General features: G+C 48.9%; 1 protein-coding gene across 6 annotated transcripts; it reads left to right on the plus strand.

Moving 5' to 3' along the window:
- Window positions 1-27,325, plus strand: SUPT6H (SPT6 homolog, histone chaperone and transcription elongation factor). 6 transcript variants are annotated; one of them, XM_051810052.1, is made up of 38 exons: window positions 34-87; window positions 1,523-1,674; window positions 5,917-6,036; window positions 6,505-6,657; window positions 6,837-6,907; window positions 7,462-7,657; window positions 8,344-8,428; window positions 8,809-9,082; window positions 10,289-10,390; window positions 10,862-10,975; window positions 11,430-11,519; window positions 12,005-12,147; window positions 12,413-12,564; window positions 13,063-13,161; window positions 13,320-13,449; window positions 13,558-13,708; window positions 14,107-14,261; window positions 14,789-14,984; window positions 15,230-15,369; window positions 15,448-15,565; window positions 15,664-15,740; window positions 15,916-16,051; window positions 16,478-16,615; window positions 16,936-17,103; window positions 17,761-17,888; window positions 18,922-19,129; window positions 19,590-19,737; window positions 19,983-20,125; window positions 20,886-21,026; window positions 22,100-22,295; window positions 22,421-22,659; window positions 22,923-23,036; window positions 23,150-23,274; window positions 23,733-23,845; window positions 24,249-24,326; window positions 24,412-24,578; window positions 25,915-26,096; window positions 26,280-27,325. In XM_051810052.1, the coding sequence occupies exons 3-38, from the start codon at window positions 5,928-5,930 to the stop codon at window positions 26,464-26,466; spliced, it is 5,166 nt and encodes a 1,721-aa protein (XP_051666012.1). In that variant the 5' UTR covers window positions 34-87; window positions 1,523-1,674; window positions 5,917-5,927; the 3' UTR covers window positions 26,467-27,325. The 6 variants fall into 6 exon arrangements, with proteins under 6 accessions (XP_051666011.1, XP_051666012.1, XP_051666013.1 ...); XM_051810053.1 differs by having other exon boundaries at window positions 46-87; window positions 1,608-1,674; XM_051810054.1 differs by lacking the exon at window positions 34-87 and adding an exon at window positions 120-283 and having other exon boundaries at window positions 1,608-1,674.
- The last annotated feature ends 580 nt before the right edge of the window (window positions 27,326-27,905 follow it).

Here is a 27,905-nt window from a genome sequence, read left to right on the forward strand (position 1 = left end):
CTCCGCCCGCCGGGAGGTCGCGGCTCGCCCCGCTCCGCCCCCCGCGCTCGCCGCCGCCGCCGCCTCCATTTTCCCTCGGCCCCTCGGGTAAGGCCGCGCCGGGCCCGGCGGGGAACGGGGGAGGTCATTTACCGGGGGGAGCGACGCGGCTGCGTCAGCCCCGGCCCGCGGGTCATTCACCGGGGGAGCGGCGCGGCCGCGTCAGTCTCGGCCCGCGGGTCAGTCCCGGCCCGGCTCCGAGGCGGCGGAGGGCCCCGGTGAGGGCGGCAGGGACATCCTGGAGGTTGGTGTCGGGCCCCGGTGAGGGCGGCAGGGACATCCTGGAGGTTGGTGTCGGGCCCCGGTGAGGGCGGCAGGGACATCCTGGAGGCTGGTGTCGGGCCCCGGTGCGGGCGGAGCGGCGGCGGCCGCCCCGGTCGGGCCCCGGTGTCGGCCGTGGGTGGGGCTGGCGGCGGCAGGAGCCTCCCGGGGCAGGCGGGGCGGGGGCCGCAGTGCGGGGCGGCTCCGCCGGGGTCGGGAGGTGCCGCAGCAGCGGCCCGAGGCCCCCGCGGCACAGAGCGCAGCGGGCCTGGAGCTGCGGGACATCGCTGACACGGCGGGGAGAGCTGGTGGATGTGAGGAGATGTGGCGTTGGGGAACATCGGGATGCTGTTCTTGGAGGCGAGGGAAGGAAAGGGTCTGACCTTGGTCTCTCAGGTCCACCGGTGGTCCCGAATCCCCCTGCTCCGCAGGTGGGATTCCTGGATCACCCTGGTCTGCAGGTGGGATTCCCAGACCGCTGCATTAGGCTTTCCAAACTTCTGCTAAGGCCCTCCCTGAAAAGCAGAGGGCTGGCAGCCTGGGAAGGCCCTTTTTGGGTTTAATAAATGACTAAAAGGTGGCAAAAAATGGTAGGTGATTGGTGCTCACAGTGGAGTGAGGTTATTGTGGAGTTTCACTGTCATCTTCACTGCTCTTTTTTTTTTGTTTGTTTTCCTGAGTATGGTGATGTGGAGAAGGAAAATTTAATCCTAAATTATTTAGGATAGCTAAACCAGACTGTGGAGTTGCAGAGACCAGATAATACTGGGTGGGAGTGGTGGTGTGGTAAACGAGATATGATGGCAACAGGTGTAATGAAGGCAACAAACGCTCCAGTAATTGACTCTACTCTACTGTTCAGGGAAGAGCTGTTGGAGTCTTAGTAATTGCTTTTTTTAAAACAACTTCAACAGCCCACTGTGTCCTAAAAAGGATATTTTGGAATTACTTTAAAGGAGCAGAGAATGAGATAGAAAACATCATTATGCTGCTGCCTAAATGGTTGGCAGTTTGTGCCCTGGTAGTTATGGTTAGACCACCCCAAAAGGGGAGCGCTGGAAAAGGCAGGAGCAGCACAGATGAGCAAGTTTTTGGGCAAGCAAAGCCTTGTTTCCTCACCTTAGGGAGGAGACTTGCTGACAGGAGATATGATGCAGGTGCGTGAAGTCATGGGCAGGTCAGAGAAAGCGAGGAGGGAGCATCAATTTTCTGTTTCTTACAGGAAAGTATGATGCAGCAGGGCCAAAATAAACAGGCGGAAGTGCTGTTTCACACAACATGCTATTAAATGTGTCACTCTGCCACAGGACGTGCTGCCACCCGATAGCATCAGGGGCGGTGGGACCAGCAGGAGCATTAAAACCAACAAAGCAGGTATGGGAAGTTCCTGAGCTGTGGTGTCTGCTTGGCTGGACTTTCCCTGTCGTGGCGTTGTTGGTCTCCAGTCATCACTTCCCCCTCGGCACAGCCACCACTGAGCAGGGTGGGAGTGTGTGGTTCAGGTGTCATCTTCAGAAATCTGTAAAACGGCTGAAAAAGCTAAATATATAAATGTATATATTGGTGATGTCAGGGCTAGCAGGTGACATCAGCCCTGCAGAAGTTCATGTGGGTACTAGGGAATGGCCCTGAGGAAGAACTCAGCGCTGATGAGGTGCCCGTGAGGGTTGTTTGTTGTGGTGGGAGTGCCTTATGGTGCTTCACAGGGATGGTTTCTGTTAGGCTCTTAAGCTTCAAATTAAAAGATGCCAAGATGATTTTTGTCTGGATTCTGTGATGGGACACAGCTTGAAGATTGCGGTGTAGTTATTAATGTTAAATCCACACATTCCAACTCAACTATGGTTTGCTTTTTTCTTTTTTTTCTTTTTTTTTTTAAGAAAAATGACATTGGTTTCATTGGGAGCTTCAGGTGGTGGAACAGTGGCGCTCTCTTTGCAGTTCATTTGTGTTTTTCCTAGTCAGCCATTTGTTGTCACAGTTTTTTAATCCTTTCGATGTACTTGGACTGTGCCAAAATTAATTTAATGACCATTTAATTGACAAAAATTAATAGATTTAGCTTCCTTAGGCTCTGTATTTTGAGTGGAGTTTCCCCAAGATTTCTGAATCCTCTCTAGTTTGATTTTTTGAAGTGTAGACATGAGAACTGAGAGAGGCTGTTCAGGGGTGGCTTTGGCAATGTGGTTCCATGGGCCTGTGATCTTAAGTGAACTCTTAGTTGAACTATAAAATGACAGAGATTAGAACCATCCCTGCCTGTCCAAACCCTCTCCCCCTTAAAAAAAAAAACCATAAAACCAGTGTTAGCATGGATCAGGGCCCTGGTGTTGTTTCTCCCCCAGAAGATGGGGGGAGTCAAGGACTGTGCCTGGGCTGTCGTGAAGCCTAAATGAGCACTGGGGTTTGCTGTTTTGTGCACTGTCACTGCTGTCCTGAGGTTGACTGCTGAATAATAAATACATCTCGCTGGGAGGACACTCCTTGGTTATTCTGTGAGCACCACTGTGGTCTCCTGCTTTAGTGGGCATTGCAGTGCCTGGAGAGCATCTGATGCTTCTGCTTTCCCTCACCCCCCACCTGCTGAGGCTGTGAAGCTCCTGTGGGACACTGCCATTCCTGATACCATCCTGCATCACATGGCAGTGTCCCTCTGCCTTGCCAGAGTACCAGGTGCGGGAATTTTCCCTGTAAGTTCTGATATTTGAAATGTGTCTCCATTTCTAAACCCTAATGAGTTTTCTCTTGCTGGTGTTTGATGTACAAAGCCGTGTCTGCCTCACGTACTGTGATGTTTTGCAGTCCTGAGCAGCCAGCAGGTATCTGGATGTGTGGCCAAGGCTTTACAGGTGTTTGAATGTCTGATTTCCGAAATTCTCAGGTTCCTCAGAAAGCAGCACTTGTTCTAGAGACCCGGCCTGACCTAACCAGGAGGGCAGCTCACAGAGCCCGTGGCTGATGTCCAACCTGGTCCTGACCTGATCAGAACTCTACTGTCCCAGTACTGACAGTGAAGAGCTGTCTGCTCCAGGCATCCCAGCTAAAAGGAGAATGTGGACTCTGGATAATTGCTATTGTGCCCTTGAGCCGAGCAAAGTGCAGACACTCCTGATTGAAACAGCTCTGCTGGCCCAACAGTCTTTGATTTTTAAATCCTCCTCATGCCCACACAAATGGGGCTCTCCCTGTGTGACCCACCACACCAAGCTCTGCTCTGCACCTCCATCTGTGCTGGCTGCAGCCTTCACTTGCCTCCCTGGCCTGTTTTGTTTCAAAATAGGGCCTTTCTGGCACAGAGGGTGGGAGAGACACCCTAAGTCCATATCTGATTCAACATCTTGTTTCTGTTTTCCATGCTAAGTGACATCCCTGCTGTCCTGAGGTGGATTTCACTGGAGCTGAAAGCACCCAGTTTTGTGGGTGGTTGGCTTGTGTGGAACCTGCTTGGCTGGATTATTAAATAAGATGGTTTTCTTAAGTCCTAGTTGTTCTCTGTGTCCAGACAAATTTGATTTGATGTGGACTGAAATTGCCAGGAAATGGTAGAACAAGTGATGAGGAAGCAAGTTGGAATTGTGAGTGAAACACTTCACTGGCAGAGGACAGTGAAACTCTATGTGGTGCTGTGATGAGGGGGTTTTTTTCTGGCTGGGTTTTTGTGCTGATCATGAGCAGGAGATAAATGAGGTTATTAGACTTGGAAATGCTCTAGGAAAAACCACTCAGCCTGAAGTTTTATATATGTTAATACACCCTGGTGAATACCTGTAGCAGAAGCATTGGTGACAAAGCACGAAGTTGACATAATATTCATACACAGGCTGCTAAATATAACCCCTGTTCCTTTACTGTGTGTAGTTACACAGTTCATCATTGGCATTTGCTTCAGGAACATGCATTTAACTGTCATCTCTGCTACCCTCTGAGGTATTATTTCTGACGGGGTGCTTAAATACATGTGTGTGACTTCTAGTGTCCTCTCAAGGGCAGGGATCACCCTGTGCCTATGCACTGAACCAGAGCAGCCATGTCCTCTCTGGGTGCAGAGCAGAAGCCTTGGCCTGCTGCATTTTCTTCCTGTCTGGACCATCCTAGATAGATACTGGCCATGGCCACATATTCTGCAGCCAAGGAGTGTAAGCTGCTGTGTGCTCGTGTCTGAAATCTGGCAGAGGTCTTTCCCTAGTCTTTGTTGTGGCTTTTCTTTAATGAGATCCGGACAACACATTCATTTGGAGCTGTTCGTATTTCGAGACTTAAAAGATCATCCGAGATCAGCCTTGGACCATTTAACTTTAGCTGAGCAGTAAGTCCCTGGTTTTCTCGAAGTTGTTGTGTTTGTGCACCAGATGTGTGGATCTCGGGGCAGAACATGAAATCCTGCACACAAGAAGTGTCGTGGCAAAGCCTTGATCAGGTTGTCCCATGTGGGACTGATTTCCTTCAGCTGGTTGTTTGCAATGGGGAAATGATTATGGGAATATTTTGAAGCGTGTTTGTTTAGGTATCATTCCCTGGCATATGGAATTATTTACTCATCTTTTTTTTCTCTGTTGTTTTTTTTTTTGTGTGTGTGTGTGTGTGTTAAATTACATCTGATGTAATTTAACATGGAAGTTTTGGCTTTAGATCTGACACCTCTGAGCTTCTTTTTGTACCCTCCCAAAGGCTGGTATTTCTTCTTGGGCTGGCATTTTCATATTCACAGCCATTTGAGGAATTTTTTTGTTTTTCCTTATAGCTGACTCTTGTAAGCTTCTGTTGTTTTGATGTATTTAAAAAAAACCCCAAGTTTCCTTTGAAAACTTTAAAATATCAGCAAGTTTGTAACCACAAGAAGTGGAAGGCTCAGAGAGACAGAACTTGAGCCCTGTCTTCATGGACACAGGCTTTCTGTTGTGCTAAACATCATTTATATTGTTTCCAGAAACCCTGTTTGGCAAAAAACATCAAACAAAAGGTTCTGGATATAGAAAATGCCCTGTTTTTGTAGTTTCTTGTTGCTTCCTCATCTCTGGACAGAGGTCTCTGCCTTGGAACACCCTGGCAACAGCTCCAGCTGTGTGGGTAGTGGAGTTGGGCAGCCACAAGCCCCCAGTCCCGGACCTCAGACCTCTCTCCTGGTTTCTCCATGGGCTCTGCAATGCCTTGCCAACAGCTGGCAGCCACAGCTCAGTCAAGACCATTTTCAGGGTCATCCTGGCTTCATTAACTGAGTGAGGATTAATCATATTAAGATCCTAAATGACACCGCGCAGCATCAGTGGGAGCTTTCCCAGCCGTGTGGGAGGGTATGGATGGGATGGAGGGCTCTGACTGTGTGCACATTTCAGCTGCAGCCAGAGCTGGGCTGTGTTACAAGCGCTGCTGTGACAGCTCCTGTCCTGCTCACCCAGACACAGGGTGGCAGGAGCTGGCAGCTCTTGGCTGCTGGCTTCGCTTCCCTAATCTCTGGTGACAGGGATGGCCAGGCAAGGTGGACACTGGGTAGTTCAGGGCCGCGACAGCTAATTTGAAACGCTCTTGCCTTAGCTGTCCTCTCTCCAAAACCTGAAAGGGGAAGTGCCTGTGTTTTGCTTGTTCAGCTGATGCCAGGGATGTTTCCTCTTTCCCCAGTTGCTGCAGCCATGTCTGACTTTGTGGAAAGCGAAGCAGAGGAGTCAGAGGAGGAGTACAACCAGGATGGGGAGGTTGTGCCCAGAGTAACCAAGAAGTTTGTAGAGGAAGATGAGGATGGTGAGTTTGCTGGATTGTCTGTGTTCCTCGCTGCTCTATTCTGCATCCTGTTACTCTGCAGATGGAGCAATAACTGTGCTCTAATAGCAGGGCCATCTGTAGTCAATAATCTCTGCTGTTTAAGTGTTGCCCTTCCTCCCAAGCGCTTAGGTGGTTTTTATATTTGGCAATAAAAAATACTCTGCTTCACCCCTGTGGGACTTGCAGTCACACAATTTGATAGTAAACAATAAAAGCAGAGGAATTCTCCCAGTGTGACCACTCCACCTGTTCCCTCTGCACAGAGAGCATGAGACCACGAGACAAGAAGTGGGGTTCTGGCATGAGCAGCTGGCTGGGTTCTGTGTCAGTAAAAGTGTTCAGTTAAAATTGTGTGGATGGTGTGAAGGAAGATGCTCCTTGCCCAGAGCCAAGTCTCCGTGGATAACCAATGAGTAAATGTCTAACACATGCTGCTCTCCATCCCAGATGAGGAAGAGGAGGAGCTGAATCTCGATGATCAAGATGAGCAGGGGAACCTGAAAGGATTCATTAATGATGATGACGATGAGGAAGAGGAGGAAGAAGCTAGTGACTCTGGAGACTCTGAGGATGATGTTGGCCACAAAAAGAGAAAGCGCAGTAAGTTTGATGATGATTGTTCATATCAGTAGAATGCTCTGACACTGACCTGCCAGGGAGCAGAGCTCTCCCTCTGCCCTGGGTGTCTGCATGGGTTGGGTAAGCTGTACCCTTCTTGGCTTAGTGCTTTCCCAGATTAGTAAAGAGAGAGAGTAACTCATCTCTGGTCACTTCTCTAGCTTTTGATGACCGCCTGGAGGATGATGATTTTGACCTCATTGAAGAGAACTTGGGCGTTAAAGTCAAAAGAGTGAGTTGTGTTGCCATGCTGCTGTTAATGGTGTGGTGTGTCTTAGTGTGGATGAGGGTGGGCTCTGGCCTGGAGTGAGCAAGCAGTGCCTCTCCTCTGCTCCTGCCCTCTTGGAAAGAGAGAGCTGAGTGCTTGAAGGAATCAGGATCTCTCCTTGCCCAGCCAACTGGGAACTGGCTTCCTGGAATTTGCAAAACACTTTGGTTCCTAAAGTCTGCTACACCCCTCCCTTCCCATCTCTGCGAGACCATCTCATGTTCCAGTAACTTTCTCCTGTGTGTTGCTAACCTCAAAGTCAGCACAGGCTATTATGGGCTCTAAAGCTCTTTCTGTAACACTAGAGGCACATCAAGCCAGGCCAACACTGGTGGTGACAGCACACAAGTGACACAGGCACAGGCTCCTGAGGGGGTGGTTCTTGTCCCCTGCAGGGCTCCATCCTGCTCCCTCTCAGGTGCCTGCAGAGGAAGTGCAGTGCTGGCCTGGCAGAGCCCACACTGAGCTCGAGTGCTGTGCCAGGGACTGTGGGCACTAACAAGGCGTTTTCCTTGCAGCAAAAATTCAGACGTGTGCGAAAAATGTCTGATGATGAGGATGATGAAGCAGAAGACTATGGAAAGGAGGAACATGAGAAAGAAGCCATTGCTGAAGAAATCTTTCAGGATGGCGAAGGCGAGGAAGGAGGGGAAGCTGTTGAAGCTCCTGTTGCTGCACAAGAAGAGGAAGAAGAGGAGGAGGAAGATGAATCTGGTGCGTATGGATGGTCTGAAGTTTGTTGTAGGATTAAAGCACAGGAACAAAGTTCAGACTTTCTCTGAGCTATAAGTAACCAAAGGCTGTGACCCTTTGTGGTAAAGCTCTTGTTGGTCTGATTAGTAAAATCCCTAGAATTAAACATTTCTGGGTAACAGGTTTAGTTTCTCTGTCTAAATCACTTTGTGCAGCAGCACATTATGTGTGCTGAGATCTTGAACATCTTCCCTAAGCTGCCTCAAAAATGAAAATGCTTCAAAGAAAGGGGGTCAGGGCACTGTTTAGTACCTAGTGCCTGCCTGCCCTCCTTCTCTTCAGCATCAGACTGTCACCACTGCTACTACCATACCCAAAAAGTTTCAAGAATTCTTTCTACCTACTGTCCAAAGCAGCCATGCCTCTTCTGACTGTATTTCCAGTGCACTGCTTTGCAGCTAATTGCCAAATGGCTTTGCCTATGTCTGGAAGTTTGTTCTAGCTTGTTACTGTGGTTTAGGCTCCTGGAATGTCTGAGGTTGGTGTAGAAGATGCTGTGGGGAGCTGGGCAGACTGACAGCCAGCAGCAACCTCAGTCTGTGGTGGAGGCTCATAGTTGTTGCATAGTCTGTCTGAGCTGAGCTTTGTCAGACGTACCAGTTGATTATCCAAGTGTCCTGACCACTGAATTGTTTCTTCATGTCCAGACATTGATGACTTCATTGTGGATGATGATGGACAACCTCTGAAGAAGCCAAAATGGAGAAAGAAGCTTCCAGGATACACAGATGCGTAAGTATTGATTGGAAATTGGCCTGGAGCCTCAAAAACAGTGCTCAGCTTACTTGGTTCTTGCAACTGCAGAGTGATTCAGCTTGTGGTTGGATACCACTGGTCTCTTTCCCGAAGGGAACGTGGTAGATTTAAACATAGAGCTTTTAGTGTTTAATTTATGAAACACGTGACTCCTGGATATTTTTAAAGGATACCAAAACCATGCCCTTAGGAGAAGCATTTGCATGTAAAGCTCAGAATTGTGTACCTACCCGTGATTTTTTAGGCAGAGTGGAAAACTAAAGCTTAGACTTAGGTACCCCTGGCCTCTTCTGTGTGGCTGGAAGGATGGTCTGTGAACTGCACCCGGGGGCTGAATGAGTTTTTTTTCTTTCCAGTGCTTTGCAGGAAGCCCAGGAAATCTTTGGTGTGGACTTTGACTATGATGAGTTTGAGAAGTACAATGAGTACGATGAGGAGATGGAGGAGGAATACGAGTATGAGGATGAAGAAACCGAAGGGGAGACCCGTGTACGACCCAAAAAGACCACCAAGAAGCGCGTCAGTCGGCGTAGCATCTTTGAGATGTACGAGCCCAGTGAGCTGGAGAGCAGTCACCTAACGGACCAGGACAACGAGATCCGCATGACAGACATGCCTGAGAGATTCCAGGTGAGGGAAGGGGTTGAAGGTGTGCAGGCAGGAAGCATTTCAGCTCCCACTGAGTGCAGCAGGGCTGGGACCTGGAGGCCAAGAGCCACCTGGATTTTGGCATCTCTTCTTCCCTCTTTGAAGATCCTCCCTGTCAAATTATAGGCTAAAACTCTGCATTCAGGCCTGTCAGTGGCATGGGAACTGTGGTACCTGTGTGAGCTCTGTTTTAGCCCCGTGACAGTTTCCCTGTGGCCACTGGGTGCCAGTGTTTTACTGCTGGGAGTGGCACAGGGCTTGGGCTGTACTGAGATGGCTTTGTGCTGGATGCTGTTAGAAATCCCTTGAGCTGGACCTCTGGATAGCAAGAGATGCAGTGCCAGAGAAGGTTTGGGAAGGTTTCTAGCCTACCTTTGTCCCAGCCAACACATAACTGCTGTAACCCACTTTATTTGAAATGACCAGGACTTACACTGCTCTCAATACCAAGTGCTGTTTGTGCTGCAAGGAATCACTCTGTTGTTTCATATCTTAGTCTTAATTTTAGCCTGTATTCAGATTTTCACTGAACAGTCAATCTCTCTTTAGTGTATGTTAATGTAATTCTGTGCAGAGATTTGTTACCCTACTCTGTTAAATGGGATGTGTGAAGCTGCCAGTTTTCTGAAGGGCCTTTTTTTCCCATGCCAGTCTGTGCAGCACAAGGGAATGCTGTCTGTGATGTCTTCTGGCTGTATATGGCCTGTTCACACGTTTTGTCATCTTCACGGATGTCAGTGGTGATTAGAGCAGGCCCCCTGAAAGAGAAGTGGCTGAGATTAAGTGCCCAGAGAGGGTTTGGAGCTGCTTTGTGTTCTGTTACTCCGTGGCTGCAGCAAGAAAAGTGGTAACAAGGCACAGATAGATTGGAGCAGGATGTAACTGCAGAGGGTTTGGGAGACTGGTAGGAAGTGGAGATACCCTGACTTGATCTTCACAGATTTTGCACCATTGCAGGCCTTTCCACCAGCCTTTGACAAAATTGTTGTTGCCTTTATCTAGTGTAAAGCTGGTGCAGGTTTCCTGTGTGCTCAGAAGGTGCAGACATTGAAGGGCTATCCTTGGCACCCCATGGCTGAGGGACCCACAGGCAACCTGCCACTCAAAACAATAATTTCCAGGCCTCTTGAAAGCAGTGCAAGCCCTGGTGTTGCATGTGCCTCTGCTCATGTTGTTGTCTCTTCCCAGCTGCGATCCATCCCGGTGAAGAGTGCTGAAGATGATGAGCTGGAGGAAGAAGCTGACTGGATTTACAGGAATGCATTTGCAACTCCCACCATCTCCTTGCAGGTAAAGAGCTATGCCTGGGACTTTTGTCCTAAGAGGGCTTGAAGGCACTGCAGATTTCCAGCCTGGAGACATTGGTCCAGGAGTCTGCTGAGAGGAATGTAGTCCCCTTCCTTTCTGATTTTGAGCCGGTCATTTAACATGCACATCTTCATTTTCGTGTCCATGAAACAGGACAAAAAGGAACACAATGAAGTTGAAAGAATAACTGTCAAGAATGCTTGAGAAATCTTTGAGCCACTGTGCCCTTAGGGCTAAATTAGTATTAGCCATGATCTGCTTTTGGCCATCAGTTACCTTGGCCAGGTGCTGCTTTTCCCTTTTTCTTTAAGCCTCTCAGGGCTAGGATCTAAATCAAAGTGTGTATCTAAGTCTGCATTCCTGACTAACAGAAGAACCACATCTATAGCCTGAGGCTGCTCTTTTAAGGGGTCAGCTCAGGAACAGAACACAATGTGTGTTTCTCCTCTTTAGGAGAGTTCTGACTACCTTGACCGTGGACAAGCCAGCAGCTTCAGCCGCAAAGGGCCCAGCACTATCCAGAAGATTAAAGAAGCCCTGAATTTCATGAGAAATCAGCATTTTGAGGTAATTTGTAACTCTGCTTCGTTACCAAGGTCTGGGTTGCTGTCTCCTTTTCCTGAAAGGATCAGCAGGGCTGCTGGAAGCATTTAGGGCAGCACATTAGAAGGGGCTGTGGCAATGCAGGATTTTAAGGCCTGTTTGATGGGGCTGCTGTCATTGTCTTTCCCTGATTCTGGACAAATTGATGCTAAATAAGGTGGGAAGCTTCAGAGTCTCTTGAGCCTTGCTCAGTCTCTCCAACCTGTTCTCTGAGGTGTAACCTGACGTTGCAAAGTTTTGTGTCTGATGTGGTATATTCTCCAGTGAGTAAGATCTCAGACATGATGTGGTACATGTCCTACACTGCTGCCCCATTAGTTTGTTCTCCCACATGGAACAGGAGCTTTTTCTGGGGTCCTGGCTGCCAGGAACAAGCCAGTCTCCTGCACAGTGGTAATGAGTCTCATTTCTGACCCAGGTCCCGTTCATCGCCTTCTACAGAAAGGAGTACGTGGAGCCAGAGCTGCACATCAACGACCTGTGGAGGGTCTGGCAGTGGGATGAGAAGGTGAGGAGTGTTTTCCCTACAGGTTGTCCCATCAGCATTTAACATGTCTTTCTACCTAGCCTGATACTTTCTACAGATATTGGTTCGGCCATGGAGACCTTGTGTGTTTGATGTTTTTACCCATGTCTTTTTGCATGTTTGCTGTCATGTGGTAGTAGGGGATATCTAACAAAATAGGATTTAAACCAGTCCTTCCCCTTCACTGAATTCTTTTTGTATAGTGACCTTACCTGTCAGCAGTGCAAGTTCTTTCTCTACTATGAGGTAGATCCAAACCTAGGTTCTTTTTTTCTGTTAACATAATTCATCTCTGAGATGAGACCTGCCACATGTGACATTTGGGCTTGGCCAGTCTTGAAGATTTTGATAATTATTTTTATATGACAAATATCCCAAGATCCTTGGAGCCCTTGCTTGGGAAGGGAGGAGAAAGTTGACCCACTGCAATGGTGTGTTTCACTGGAATTCTTTTATTCTCATGTCAGTGGACACAGCTGAAGATACGCAAGCAGAACCTAACACGACTGTTTGAGAAGATGCAGGCCTATCAGTATGAACAAATCTCTGCTGATCCAGACAAGCCCTTGGCTGATGGAATAAGGGCCCTGGATACTACTGACATGGAGAGGTATGGTGCCATGGCTTCCTTATATTCATTCCAAAATGACTTAAAATGTGTGTTGACTCCCCCAAACAGCACAGGCTCTTTGGCCACTGTAAAGCACTGATTTTAGCCTCCCCACAAAACCAATAATGAGAAATACTTAAAATTCTTTTGGAGGATGAGCCCAAGGGCTCCTTCTGCCTGACCTGTGCCAGAGCAGGTTCCTTGAGTGCTCTGCCCATGGCTCAGCTGCAGGCAGGGTGTAACGTGCTGGCTGTGTGTGCCGTAGGCTGAAGGATGTGCAGTCCATGGACGAGCTGAAGGACGTGTACAATCACTTCCTGCTGTACTATGGGCGAGACATCCCCAGGATGCAGAACGCTGCCAAGGCTGCTCGCAAGAAGCAAAAGCGTATCCGAGAGGATGGCGAAGAGGAGGAAGGTTTGTCTTCCCAGATTTCATGGTTTCCTAATTCTGGGCTGCTTCAAAATCCTGGTTCAGAAGAAACCTATGAGAAAGTCTGTTGAAAAGCCCATATGTTTGCACAGAGCATCTCTGCTGTTTGCTTTCGTCTCAATTTAATCCTTGGTCTTCCAGGCACCTCTGAAAATGTTTAGTTTGCCACACAAGGTGCTCTTTCCAATGGAATATGAATAGCACCCCTTATGGCAGGGGCCAAAGCAAGGATTACCCACCTTGATGTGTGTCTTAATGTGCAACCCAGTCACAGTGCCATTAAAACTGCCAGAGAGTGAAGCTGAAGACGGCATTTTCACTGTCTTTTCTAACCCTAAATAATTTTAAGGCTACTGTGACCTTTGAGATGTGTTTGTGGGATTAGGGACTTTGTTGCACAACGTAGGTTGTGTTTAATCCCCTTGCTGTACTTCTGACATGCTCCAGCTGTCTGGATGCCTCTGTAACGTATCCTTCCTACAGGGGAAGGGGAGGATGCCGAAGATGATGAGCAGAAAGGGCCTGAGCTGAAGCAGGCTTCCCGTCGGGATATGTACACCATCTGCCAGGCAGCTGGGCTGGGTAAGGCTGTGCTCTGTTGTGCTGACTGTGCAGTGGCCTGGCCCACGTGCTCTGCTGGGTGCTGTGACTTACCTGTAGAAGAAGGACTGATGGTTTTGCTCACTATAAGCTACAGTACCCTTGTCCTCACTGGGTTTTTGTTGTTTTTCTTTTCCCAGATGGCCTGGCTAAGAAATTTGGTCTGACACCTGAGCAGTTTGGAGAGAATCTCAGAGACAGTTACCAGCGTCACGAGACAGAGCAGTTCCCTGCAGAGCCCCTGGAGCTGGCCAAGGATTATGTGTGTAGGTCAGTGGGGGGGGATCTTTGTGGAGGTCCTGTGGACGTGACAAAAGCAAGGGGATCTGGGGACATTCTCAAGCCCTAAGCCTTCATGCTGCCTTTTTCTGCTTGTAGTCAATTCCCAAGCCCTGAAGCTGTGCTGGAAGGAGCGAGGTACATGGTGGCTTTGCAGATAGCCAGGGAGCCTTTGGTCAGACAGGTCCTGAGACAGACTTTCCAAGAGCGAGCTAAAATCAACATCTCACCGACCAAAAAGGGGAAGAAGGTAAGAAAGCAAGCCCTGACTGTGGGTCATTTCAGGGAAGGATCTAAATAACATACAAATGCTTGTTCTCCCATGTCAGTGTCAGCTCTGAATAAATCTCAGAGCAGCATGTGAGCTGGGCTGTTGCAGAGGCTCAGCAGCGTGCTGCATTTTTAGTCTCAGCGTTTCACCAGGCCTGATTCTTGCTGTTGAGATGTTGCCTTCAATTATTGGAACAGTCTCTGTTTCTCTGAGACTGGGCAGAAATTCCACTGTGTCCTGCTGGGGAAGGAAATGCAGAGTGGCAGGCATAGGGCTGAGGGGGTATTGAATAAAATCCATTGTCTGCTGTGGTATACAGAAGGGTCTTTCTTCATGAATGCCCTATATGCATGCTGACTGTCTCTCCTCTTTCCCAGGATATTGATGAAGCCCACTATGCCTATTCCTTTAAATACATGAAGAACAAACCTGTGAAGGAGCTGCGAGATGACCAGTTCCTGAAAATGAGCCTGGCAGAGGATGAGGGACTGCTCACTATAGATATCAGCATTGACATGAAAGGAGTGGAGGGGTGAGTTCCCACTGGCCATGCCATCCATGCCTTGGCAGACCTCATTCATCCAGTGCTGCTGTGCTCTTAAAGCTCCTCTGTAACCCAAACTGCCCCTGAAAGTCATGTCCTGGTAATTTTCTGCACCTTAATGTCAAACAGCCTCTTAGGGTCTTGTTTTTTCCATCATCTTAGTGAAAACTTAAGCAGACATCTATCTTACTCATTTGAAGTCAAACTCTGAAGCCTTTAGGATTTTTGTGTGAGGTGATGTTTGTTTCCCTATGATCCTCACGGAGTGCTCCTTGGTTCCTTCCCTGCACATCTGGGTGGCCACTCTATGCAATATGGGTGGGTTGGAGTGGCTGTGATCTGTCTACAGCATTGCTTCTGCAGCTAAAGCAGTGCTTGATGGGAGGGTTGGCTCCTCCCTGATTTTTCCAAGCAGCTTCCTGAATCTGAGGTGTTGCTGTTACATCCCTGCCCAGGAATCTGTCAGTGAGGGTGTCAGTGCAGGCATCTGGAGCCTTTCCTCTCCTTTCTTGCAGTTATGGGAGCGACCAGACGTACTTTGAGGAAATCAAACAGTTCTATTACCGGGATGAGTTCAGCCACCAGGTGCAGGAGTGGAATCGGCAGCGCACGATGGCCATTGAGCGGTCCCTCAACCAATTCCTCTACGTGCAGATGGCCAAAGAATTGAAGAACAAGCTGTTGGTGGAGGCCAAGGAGTATGTCCTAAAGGTGAGATGGGACAGAGGTGGATTTGAGTCAGAGCTGGGGTTACAAACACCTACAGTCCTACAGCATGCTGGGGATAGCTGCTGACAGGCCATACACGGGTCCTTGGGGAGGAGGAGAAGGCAGGGATTGAGTCTCGTTCTTCTGCTGCCTTGAGCAGTCCATAACCTTGCCTCCAGAGAAGGGCTATGCCAAGGCATGTGCAGTGGACTTCCTCACTCCTCTCTCCCCTTTCTCTGCTCTGCCAGGCGTGCAGCCGCAAACTGTACAACTGGCTCAAAGTCGCTCCTTACCGGCCTGATCAGCAAGTGGAGGAGGACGATGATTTCATGGATGAAAACCAAGGGAAGGGGATTCGTGTGCTGGGCATTGCGTTTTCATCAGCCAGGTAGGAGTGAGGGAATGGCCTCTGGATGCATGTCCAGCTTTAGCAGTTCTCCATGTCTGAGTTGCCTCTGTTTTACAGGGACCACCCGGTGTTTTGTGCCCTTGTCAATGGAGAGGGTGAGGTTACAGACTTCCTACGATTGCCACATTTCACAAAGAGAAGGAATGCCTGGCGTGAGGAAGAGAGGGAAAAGAAGGTGAGCCTCAGTGCAGCTATCATTGAGATGAATGTAGGCAGCTCAGGACAGAAATCCTCTAGCTGTTCTACCTTGGTCTGTCTTGCTTTCTTTTCCAGGCCCAGGATATTGAAACCTTGAAAAAATTCCTCCTGAACAAGAAGCCTCATGTGGTGACGATTGCAGGCGAGAACAGGTCAGTCTTTTTGTTCCTTCCATTTCCCAGTCTCTTTGCAGTCCCTTCCTCATGCCTGTCCACATTTCACTGTTTGTGTCTATGGTGTGAGGTAACCCATTGGGGTTGTATTCCTAAGTGATTCCAGGACCCAGCTTTGTGCTCTCCTCTCAATCCCCTTGCTGTCTCTCCCTAGGGATGCTCAGATGCTGATGGAGGATGTAAAGAGAATTGTTCATGAGCTGGACCAAGGGCAGCAGCTGTCCTCTGTCGGAGTGGAGCTGGTGGACAATGAATTGGCCATCCTCTACATGAACAGCAAGAAGTCTGAGGTGAGCCTTCTGTTACTCCAGCTGTCCCTTAGTCTGTTGCTAGTTCATGCTGTGTCATCCTCCATTTGTTGTGCTGGTCCTGCCTTACATCATCATGTGCCTCATATGATCCATCCAGTCAGTCACGTACTGATCTTTGGATCAAGGCAAAACATCTTACTTAGGCTTCTCTGAAGAGATCAGCACCAGCAGATGTACAAAGTGGATATTGATGTGGTCTGAAATGAATCTTGCTCAGCTGAGTGAGTGAGATTGTTTCATTCCTAATTGCAACAAAGCTCCTGGGAGCCTTTGACCTCAGCCTTCTTTGCTCTGAGCACCAGATGCTTCCCTTGCTCTAATCCCTGTCTGACGTGTTTTTGCTGGTTGTGCTACAAAGTGTGAAAATAGCTTCAGGGTTTTCCCTGATTCTCTGTCCTGTTGCAGAATGAATTCCGGGATTACCCACCTCTGCTGCGTCAAGCTGTCTCCCTCGCTCGCCGCATTCAGGACCCCCTCATAGAGTTTGCCCAGGTCTGCAGCTCTGATGAGGACATTCTCTGCCTGAAACTTCACCCTCTGCAGGTAAACTTCCCTTGTGAGATCCTTGGGTAAGGAAGATCCTTCTCTGCAAAGAGAAGGTGGCTTGTGAGGGTTTGCTGTCAAAGGAAAGGTTTCCAAGTTGAACTGGTGCAAGTTGAACTGTTCTGTGCCATATTCAGGCTACACAGCACCTTTTTGCTGTTGCTTCTTTTAGCTTGTGAGCCTTTACACTGTTCTCGGGGGTAACTCTGAGGTGCAACACAGCTCCTGAGAGCCAGTGTGTTGTGTTTGCTTCAGCTTTCTATGGCAAAGTGTTGCACATATCCATCTCCTCCAAGGCTAACGCCTCTTCTCTCTGCCAGGAGCACGTGGTGAAGGAGGAGCTGCTGAATGCCCTCTACTGTGAGTTCATAAACCGTGTGAACGAGGTGGGGGTGGATGTCAACCGGGCCATCGCTCACCCCCACAGCCAGGCTTTGCTGCAGTACGTGTGTGGCCTGGGACCACGCAAAGGCACTCACCTGCTAAAGGTAAGGAGGCTTCTGTCCCTGCCTGCAAAAACGGTACATCACCAACAGTGGTAGGAGATGAGTCAGGGTCCCTTGTGCCAGATGCAGCTGACAGCTCTGTTGACATGTGTTTTACCATGTGTCGCCTCACTGCGCCTCTCCCTGAAGCTATACATGGACTTGTGTCCTTGATAGACCCAAACAGCTCAGCAGATCCGTCAATCCGAGACAGCTCCCAAACCCACAGGAGTGGATGTGCTGTTACAGCGTCAAGACACCTCCATAGTGTGGAAAACACCAGGCAAAAAGCCAACACTTTTCCTGAATTGGAGCTGTTTCCATGCAGAATCATCTTCTTTCATACAATGTTGAGACACAGGCAGGGAGCAACAACTTATGAGTTGTGATAGGTGTGTGTCAGATGCTTTGAACACAGCAGAGTCCAGTGTGAGTCCTCTACTTTTTCCAGAGAATCACAGAATAGTTCGGATTAGAAAGGACCTTAAAGATCATTTTGTTCCAACCCCCCTGCTGTTGGCACAGACACCTTCCACTGGACCAGGTTACTCAGAGCCCCATCGAGCCTGATGTTGAATGCTTCCAGGGATGGGTAGTCCACAACCTTGGGCAATCTTGTGTTTGAATAGCAGGGTTTATGCTCTTGCCTCTCTCTCCCAGATCTTAAAACAAAACAACACACGTCTGGAGAACAGGACCCAGCTGGTTACGATGTGTCACATGGGACCCAAGGTGTTTATCAACTGTGCTGGCTTCATCAAAATTGACACAGCATCACTGGGTGATAGGTGGGTATTGGGATGTATTTGATGCAATTCAGGGTATGGAGTTTGCATGAGGGGCAGACTGACTCGTTCCCTGGAGTCCAAGTTCCCTGGACTTTCTGTGTGGCCCCTCTGATTTCTGGCCAAGTTCAGATATTGCTGGTTATTAATCTAATTCTTAAGGGCACCTAAACTTGCACAACAGCAGTGTGAGCTGCAGGATATGAATTATATAGTTTGCTCTTGTGTGAAAGACCCTTTGTGATCAAGAGGAGATAAACTAAAACCAGTTGTTCTCTCACAGTTGTCAGTAGCCCATGTGCTCTTCAGCTTAGTTTCTTCCTGGTCCTACTAACAGTATTTTATTTTTCTAAAGTTTCAAACTTGAGTAATAACTCAGCAATTTGGCTTCCTCTTAAACCAGTAGTAATACTGGGAAGTCTGTAGAGCATTAAGTAACTGGTAACTACACAAGAGGTGTTTTGAGGACAGCTGTAACCTAGTTTCTGAACCTCCAACTCACTGCTTTGCACAGAAGGGTCACTTGCTGGAAACATGCTTTCTCCAGGGTTTTTTGCTTTTGAAAAGCAGTCTGAGGAAGGACACCTGGCTGAATACCTACACTGAGTGATCCAACAGTGCTAGAACCCTTGGTTCTTGCAGGATACAAATCCCAGAGATTCAGGGGGCACAGTGTTGCCAAAGAGCTCAATGCAGATGGCTGTGCTGCCACTTGGCAACATTGAATTTATATGAGGAGGGAAACTGCAGAGAGCTGTGTGCTCAAGGAGCAGCTGTAGTACACAGGGATCAAATCCACCCAGGATCCAAAATGCCTGGCTGTATCTTTGCAGTGTGGGAGCTGCAGAGTGGAGTTTGCCAGGTCTTGCCTTGGCTCCTGTTGATTTAGCAATGAATAATTCATCATGTCCTTTTTAGAGCAGTTTGTTCTGTGGAGAGCAATGATGGTGCTCAAGAGTGTGCTTGATTATTGAGCTGCAGTAACAGCTGGAACCCTCGGAGCCCTTATCTGAACATTGCTTTGGTTTTATTTCAGCACTGATTCCTACATCGAGGTCCTAGATGGGTCCAGGGTCCATCCTGAAACCTATGAATGGGCAAGGAAAATGGCAGTGGATGCCTTGGAATACGATGAGTCAGCTGAGGATGCTAATCCTGCAGGAGCTCTGGAGGAGATCTTGGAAAACCCTGAGCGCCTGAAAGACCTGGATCTCGATGCCTTTGCTGAAGAACTGGAAAGACAGGTGTGCTGGGGGTTCCTGATGCTGAGAACAGAGAAGAAGCTCTGCTGCCCAGCTCTTGTTTTATAGCTGATGACACTTATCCTTTTTAGGAGCTGAGCATTATCTGTGCTGTTGTAAAATGTATAAACAGCCACGATGAGAATTCAGTGTCTGACAGTGGCATGTAGTTAATGCTTGCAGAAAGTACACTTGGAGCAGGGAGAGGAGGGAGGCAGTAGACAGTAATTAAACCATTTAAGTCGTTCTCCCCAAAATTTTCTAACTTTTTTAATTAATATGTTGGTATTTTTGACCTCGTTAACATCCTGTGGCTGAGTTCCACAGGTTGATGGTACCTGGCACATTCCTCTTTTTTAAATTTGCTGTTTGATAAGTTCCTTGAGTTCTTCCATAACTTACACTGGATTCACTATTGACCTTCTTGCTGCTCATGCCTTTATAACCTTTTAATCCCACACAGGGCTACGGTGACAAGCACATCACTTTATATGACATTCGAGCTGAACTAAGCTGCAGATACAAGGACCTGAGAACACCATACCGTTCTCCAAACACAGAAGAGGTTTTCAATATGCTGACTAAAGAAACTCCAGAGACATTTTATATAGGTACATCCCTGTTTGCATCCCTGCTTTTGTCGTAGGTTGACACGGACATGTAAAGGTGGGGCAGAGGGATGTTGGTGAGCATGATATTGGGACAGTGTTGTGGTTGCATGTATGTGAAGCAGCTTTTCAAAGGTACCTGGGTAGTCTCCTGTCACCTTCATGCCTGAATGACTACCTTAGATGGAAGGAACTGCCCAGCTCTGCAGTTTTTCAGTCTTTCCTTCTACTCTCCCATCACACCACAGGTAAAATGATCATCTGCAACGTGACTGGGATAGCCCACAGGCGCCCCCAAGGAGAGAGCTACGACCAGGCCATACGGAACGATGAAACCGGCCTTTGGCAGTGCCCTTTCTGTCAGCAGGATAACTTCCCAGAGCTCAGCGAGGTGGGGCTGCTTCTCCTGCCAGGCCTGCCTTTGTCAGGAGTCTGCTGTCAGCAGGCTTGAGCCTTGTTTTGGGTTCTTGGGAGACGAGGTATCGGAGCCAAGATTGTGTCTGCAGTGCCCCAGGATCCCAACCTGATGTGGCCTTTGGCTGCAAATATAATCTGTTCCACTTTTGACTAATTGCTTCAGTATAGATTTGACAGGTCCTTTATGGCTACATTATGGATTTTAGTGAACTGGGCTGAGTGAAATGTACCTGGGGCTAAGCTGACCAGTGCTCTGCAGATACATAAAACATGTTTGTTTGTGCTCTGGGGTTGTTTTACGCAGAGAAATTGCCCGTGACACTGAGAACAGAAGGTTCTGCCACCTTAATTTTAAGAATTTATCTGGACCCCCTGCTGCTTAATGCAGCTGTACTTTAGGTCTCTTCTAAACACTGTGAATTCCAGCCTGGGTAATCTGTGACTCTAAACCCCTATAGCATTCATTAAGCAGCAGCCCTGGCTGCAGGCTGGTGTTCAGGGTCTAAAAATGTTCTGACCTTCCCGGTTGCAATGTCCCATAAGCTGAGCAGAACTGGAGTAGGAAGATTGCATTACTGGGTAGCATTTGTTGAAGTCCTCTGTCCCCTGCCCTTCTGCAAGTCTTTACTGGCTGTACCACTTTGCTGACACAGCTTTTGGACTTGTTTGAGTGTGAGCTGCCGGGGCTATTTTGTTTCCATGCTGAATGACTTTTTCCTGTTGCCTTGCTCAAGGTGTGGAACCATTTTGACAGCGGTTCCTGCCCAGGTCAGGCCATTGGAGTGAAGACACGTCTGGATAATGGTGTTGCTGGCTTCATTCCAACAAAATTTCTTAGTGATAAGGTGGTCAAGCGGCCAGAAGAAAGGGTGAAGGTATGGAAGCAGTGGATTTTCCCATATCCAGCAAGAGCTGGAAGAGCGTGGACCCAATACCAAAGAATCAGAGTTGGCTTAATAACACTGTTCCTTAAATGACTTTTCCAACCTTATTTTCATTTAAGGTCTTTAAATCAGCAGGAAGTTCAGGTTCTGGTTAGTGTCCTTCTCCCACAGTGCAAATCTCCCTTGGCAGCTGGTGGAACCCTGTTAATCAGTTAACACGTTGCGCTTTGGGAGGATTTATTGTCGTCTGGCTGAAGTCTGGGTTTAGGAGACCAGAAGGCATTCTAATGCAGAGCTGCCCTTTGTTTCTGGCTTTCTAAAGAGCTCAGAGAACTGCTTTTGCATAGGCAAGGGTCATTTTCCCTCTCATAGCTTTTCTCCTCTCTCAATTAATTAATGGAGCTCATCAGTTACTGGTCTTGCTCAGGACATGGGTTAGGGTTCTGAAAGGAACAGAATAGCACATTTTTACCACGTGATAAGACAGAGGTTTAACATTTTTGCTGTCTGTTGGGGTCCCCAACAGTCCATGCAGGTGATGGATAATCCTGTAAGCTCAGAGGTCTCAGCATTTCTTTAAAGAGTTATTAATTAACTTCATTATGGTTAAGTGAACTAAGACATTACAGTTTTTGCGGGGGTATTTTATGTCTCCCAGTTTACTAGGGAAGTCCTTTGGGTATCTGCTTCTGAACAGACTTAACTGCTTTCTTGCACATCTTGAAGTCCAGTTTCATTTCTCCTATTGATAAAGATATTTAAAATAGAAAAGGTAATTGTCCTCATCCTCCAGACATGCAGTTTTTTGTGTGGTATGGGGCATAGGTAGTAGATATGCTGGAGAACTGCACATTTTTCCTTTAATCTCTTTTGATTCTGGTTGTGTTGGGGATCAGCTGATTTTATAGAAAGATCACTTTTAAAGGTTGTGTGAGTCTGAAGGAGGTGAGGTAATCTGTACCTGCAGATTGTCAGTGTGATCCCACACGGATCGCTCGGTGGTGAAGGGAGGCTGGTGCAGCTGCCAAACCTGCTGCTCACCTTTCCCTGCACCTCCTCTGCAGGTGGGAATGACAGTTCACTGCAGGATCATGAAGATTGACATTGAGAAGTTCAGTGCAGACCTGACCTGCAGGACCTCAGACCTCATGGATAAAAACAACGAGTGGAAGCTGCCTAAAGACACCTACTATGACTTTGACTCTGAAGCAGCGGATCACAAACAGGAAGAAGACATGAAAAGAAAGCAGCAGCGGACAAGTGAGTCTCCAGTTCTTAACTCCACTGTATCTCCAGAATGCTTCCAGGAGAATCAGCACATTAGATATATAGCTGCATTAAAGCAGTTCCTCTTGGAAGCCTGAACACTCTGCTTTGTTCCCTAGCGTACATCAAGAGAGTAATTGCTCACCCATCATTCCACAACATTAGCTTCAAGCAAGCAGAGAAGATGATGGAAACCATGGACCAAGGGGACGTGATTATCCGGCCAAGTAGCAAAGGGGAGAACCACCTGACTGTCACCTGGAAGGTCAATGATGGGATTTACCAGCATGTGGATGTCCGGGAAGAGGGCAAGGAGAATGCCTTCAGCCTGGGCTCCATGCTTTGGATTAACACAGAGGTAAGAGCCCTCCAGAGCATACCTGGGAAGGAGTTGGTTGGGAAGAAGTACCTATTTGACAGGAACAGGTTGGTGCAGCTTTTCTGTCCTTGCAGCTGCTTTCAGTGCAGTTCTCCAGATCCTTAGACAATACTCAGCTCTTTTTTTTTTTTTCTCAGAGCATCCAGCCTTGCTGTGCAGAATGTATGACTAAGAGCTATTTAGTAGAATAAGAGTTCATCATCATGCACCCTAAATACCTCTTTAAATGTGTTTGTTCAAAGGAATTTGAAGACCTGGATGAAATTGTTGCTCGCTATGTCCAGCCAATGGCTTCTTTTGCCAGAGACCTGTTGAATCACAAATACTATCAGGACTGCAATGGTGGAGACAAGAAGGTAGGCCTGTCCTGGGATGTGGTAGCTTCTGTAGGAAGATATCCATAGACTCTGTGTGTTGCTGAAAATGTAGGCTCCCCTGGAGCATTTATCTTCTTTCTCTCTACAATTAGAAGCTGGAAGAGCTGCTGATAAAGACCAAGAAAGAGAAGCCAACATTTATTCCATACTTTATCAGTGCCTGTAAAGATCTACCTGGTAAATTCCTCTTGGGATATCAGCCTCGAGGCAAACCAAGGTAAGTCAGAATCAAGCCCAGCATCTGCACTGAGTACTGCCAGTACCACACCTCAGCTGATTGCTGCCAGTTTTTCTTCCAGCTCTGTCAGTATCCTTGTGAGTCATGCCTCCCCTTTCCCAGAATTTGGCCTCCTGGCAGTAGAGGACCCAACTCTAGCAGTAAATCTCACCCAGGAGACTCCCCTGTTTCTTAACCAACTGGGTGCCACAGGCAGCACTGCCCTGTGCAGTGGATGTCACGGGAGTGTAGGCAGGGATTGATGGATTTTGCGTGGAAAGGAAGGGTATTTTGGAGCAATTGTTTGAAAATGAAGTGTCTTGGGTAGGTCTGTCAGTTCATTATCAGTACAGCCATCACCTGAGTTTGTAGGCCATGACAGTTCTGACTGAGCTGTTAGTGACAGGTATGGCTCTAAAGCAGCCTGTGGTCTCTTGTGCTCTCACTGCTCCTCACAGGATAGAGTATGTGACAGTGACACCAGAAGGATTCCGCTACCGGGGCCAAGTCTTCCCTACTGTAAATGGACTTTTCCGATGGTTTAAGGATCATTATCAGGACCCTGTTCCAGGTGAGCACCCCACAACTCGAGTGCTGTTTGTTTCCTGGATGTCATGCAATAGGGACAGTTATTAAAGGACAGTTTCCTGTTCTTTGTCCCTAAAATGACCCAGGATTTTCTATATGTGGGAGGTTCCAAAGCAACACCCCAAGGGTTTGCGTTCTGTGGACCCACTGAGAGCTCTCCTGAGAGTTAATCCTTCAGCCAAGTGGGCCGTACAGCAAAGGCTGGATCAGTCCCTTTCTTCTCCCTTGTCTCCCCCACCATGCACTGCAGCACACACCACTCCCTGGTAACAAACCATTGTGCCAGAACAAATATTGCCTCAATTTTTGTCAAATTCTGAGTTTGAGGCCAATGGCCACTCTTCTGGGAGAACTAATCTGCCTCTCTTGGTTTGTGTTTTATACAGGTATTACCCCCAGCAGTAGCAGTAGGACCAGGACTCCAGCCTCCATTAATGCTACTCCAGCTAACATTAACCTGGCAGGTCAGTGCAGGCCATTCCTGGTTGGAACTGGGACGTGAGCTCCTTCTCCGGGCTCTTTGTCTCACACAACGTGTCTTTCTTGCAGACCTGACACGTGCGGTGAACGCTCTACCACAGAACATGACCTCCCAGATGTTCAGTGCCATCGCTGCTGTGACAGGCCAGGGACAGAACCCAAATGCCACCCCTGCCCAGTGGGGATCCAGCCAGTATGGCTACGGAGGCAGTGGAGGCGGCAGCAGCGCGTACCACGTAGGTGTCACTTAAATTTTGAGAGGAGGTGCTGCTGCCTTCTCCTTTCTGCTAGAAACAATCCCATGGGGGCTCTGCTGAGAGCCTATAGAGCCCCTCATTGCCTGGGATCACCCAGTCCTAGTTTTGTACCCATGGTGCTGCACAGGGGGAGCCTGGCTGGATTCTTGGACCAGGTTTCCTCTTGCCTCCTGTGACTGAAGAAATGAGGCGTGTAAGACAACCCTGCTGTGGGGGGGAGTTGAAGCAAGTAGCAAGCTGGTCTGGCCCTCAAGGAATGTGGCAGGGTGGAGAGGTAGGATCCAGCGGTGAGGGCACACAACCTTCTGATTGTGCCCCTGAATTGGCAACGTGAGCTGCCAGTGGAGGAGATTAGCTGTGAAACTATGCGCTGAGTTTGCAGGGCTTTTCAGCTCAGCACGCTAATCTCCGACCTGCACCGGCGGGCGAACACCTCAGCCTGACCCACCACCCAGAGGCTTTGCAGGGAGTAAGATGGAATTGGACAGTTTTGGCTCGTGCTGAAGCCTTTCCTCATGTGTGCTGGTGCCTGCCTCCTCCCAGCCCGTGCTCCCAGCTGACACCAAGGCTGATTCCAGTTGCAGAAGGACTGAGGAGCCTGGGTACAAGGAACACACCCAGCTGTTAGACCAAAAGAAGAGATGCTGCAAGACAAGGCTTGCAGAGAGGAGGGATCCTCCTTTGGAGCACCTTGGGAGGCTTTCAGGGAATTTGGCACAGTGAACGCTGAGCTGGGGATAGGCAGAGACTGTGGATAACTCGATGTATTAATCATCAAGACATCTGAAGAAAAAGGGAGGTGAACACTGGGAGGCAAAGAAACTAAGTGCTCTATGGGACAAGCAGCCAGTTGGCTTGGGATGTGAGAAGGAGCCATCTTGGGAGCTGCTGCATTTTCCCTGCAGCCTGCAGGGGAAGAATTCATCTGTTCTTTGTGCCCACTGCAGGATGTCACTGCTGTTGGCTTGCTCCAACTGTCTCCTGTGCCCCTTATCTTTGCTTGGCTCTAGCATCTCCCCTTGCAGCCTGTATGGGGTGAACAAGGAGGGTAGGCTGTGCTGGCCCTGCTGGCCCAGGTTGGGTGGGAGATCAAAGACTCTCAGGGGAACAAATGTCCTGTGCTTAGCAAGGTGTTGCTTCTCCTGCTCTGCAGCTGCCCATTCCCTGGGCAGTGCCCACTGCCACCCTCTCCTTGCCCAGATGAGGGGCCTGGCAGGGCTGGGAGTGTGCAGAAAGGGTGAGCAGGACAGTGCAGAGCCCCCCACAGCCTAGCAGGGTTCACCCTCTGTCCTCTAACAGCCTCTGCTCTCTGCAGGTCTTCACGACTCCAGCACAGCAGCCAGTGGCCACCCCTCTGATGACCCCCAGTTACTCCTACACTACTCCCAGTCAGCCGATCACCACACCCCAGTACCAGCTCCAGGCCAACACCACACCCCAGTCCACCCAGTCCCAGGCACAGGCATCGTCCAGCTCCAGGCAGAGGCAGCAGCCAAAGTGAGTAGCTCCGGGTGCATGTATCCATCTGTGTCCTGTCTCCTTGTCTTCTGTTGATTTTTTTTGTGAAAAACAGCATGGTGGGGTTACCTTGTACCTTCCTGCGTGGAACCCTTGGGGAGGGAAGGAGGGCAGGGAGGCTTTCCTGGTAGCACATCTCACCTTCTGCCCGTGTCCTTGCAGGACCAACAGCCACGCTGCCATCGACTGGGGCAAGATGGCCGAGCAGTGGCTGCAGGAGAAGGAGGCTGAGCGGAGGAAACAGAAGCAGAGGTTGACCCCTCGCCCGTCCCCCAGCCCCATGATCGAGAGCACGCCCATGTCCATCGCGGGGGACGCCACGCCGCTCCTGGATGAGATGGATCGATAGGACCTGACCCGGAACCTCCGCTCTCTTCTCCAGGAAGGGGGAAGGAGAGGGAACAATTGGAAGCAACTTCCCTTCCCTTAGACATGTAACTCCTGTTTTATACGTCGTGGGATGGTGGGAAATGACTCTTGGTGACGTGGCACCTGAGCAAATGAATAGACTTGGCAGGGCTGGTTTAAAAATATACTATATATAAGAAAAATATATCATAGAAAGGAACACTGCATCGGCCTCTGCATTCCAGGCTCTGGTTCCAAGCACCTTGGAAGCTTAGCAGACATGAGGTCAAAGGAATCTGTCCTTATACATGCTCAGCAGTCTGCTTTCATCCCAAAGACTGGGAAGCAAACGTAGCTGAAAGTGCAGACCATCGGCCTGTAGTGAGCCTGTCTCCTTTGGATTCTCCTAAACCCTGACTGTCACCTCTCCTTGTCCCAAGACCACAAAGCAAAGCCACGAGGGGTTGTGACAAGTGAACCGGAGTTCTCAAAAAGTTCCTGTTGTTGTTTGCTCCATGTTTCCATGTGTGACAGGCTCAGCGGAGCCTGTGCCAACCCCCAGCTGTGTCCGGAGGGGTCCAGCACAGCAGCTCGGGGTCTTGCCGGAGATGCAGCTGTTGTACCAAAGGCTTGCTCTCTCCTCTGGCTTCTTTTGGAACAATATTTATTTAGTTTTGATTATTATTATTTTTTTTTTTTAATCAGACTGCGAAGTAACGGCAGCTTCCCCGAGCGCGGGGCAGACACGGGGGCTAAACTGCTGCGGCGGAGCAGCCCGGAGTGCATGGCATCCTCCTCCATACCCGCTTACCCTGCCCGACTGTAACCAAGAGGGGTGAATAAATAGTGTTTTTACTGAATGCTAGTTGAGAGGTTTACTGCCTGCACCCTGCCCTTTCCCTTAGGATTTGCTCAGAGCAGAGTTCCGTGGTGGAAGTCGATGCTCCTTCTTCCTTTTGGTGCTTGGCGTTGCCTTCTGTGTGCTGAAACTGTCACAGAGAAGCTGATTTCTGTTGTTAAAAAAATGTTTTGTTTCGTCACACTGACACCGGGAGCTCCCAGAGGCCCATGGCTGTTGGGTTGGGAGAGGTACTGGCAGGGGGGTGGATAAGGTGGATAACTTCGGTTGTGTCAGAAGCAGCCCAGTGCAGTGTCCCAGAGGGACTGCCAGTGATGGGGAGAGACATTTCTGAGAGGGAAAGTTCTGCTGCAGGAATTCTCCCCTCTCCTGCTTTGTTAGTAGGGATTTTCTATGGAAGCAGAGTCTTTGTTCCTTCCTAGTGCTCCTGGTCAGCCTCCTTTGCTAGGAAATGAGCAGGAACAGCAGATCTTAGGAAACAAAGGTCTTTTTTGCATGTAAATGCTCCTGAAGAATGGCAGCAACCCGGGAGACAAAGCAAAGCTCTTTCCACAGAGAAATGCAGGTCCTGGCTTCATTTC

Source organism: Manacus candei, unplaced genomic scaffold (assembly GCF_025592945.1).
Source record: "Manacus candei isolate 608988 ecotype Guabito, Panama unplaced genomic scaffold, ASM2559294v1 h1tg000076l, whole genome shotgun sequence".
NCBI lineage: Eukaryota > Metazoa > Chordata > Aves > Passeriformes > Pipridae > Manacus > Manacus candei.

Excerpts from the sequence above, each read along its gene's own strand:
- SUPT6H (XM_051810051.1), top strand. The coding sequence starts at position 5,928 with ATGTCTGACTTTGTGGAAAGCGAAGCAGAGGAGTCAGAGGAGGAGTAC. Across the intron at positions 12,565-13,062 it reads GGATGGCGAAGAGGAGGAAG|GGGAAGGGGAGGATGCCGAA; the intron begins GTTTGTCTTCCC and ends TCCTTCCTACAG. Across the intron at positions 21,027-22,099 it reads GGCCAGAAGAAAGGGTGAAG|GTGGGAATGACAGTTCACTG; the intron begins GTATGGAAGCAG and ends CCTCCTCTGCAG.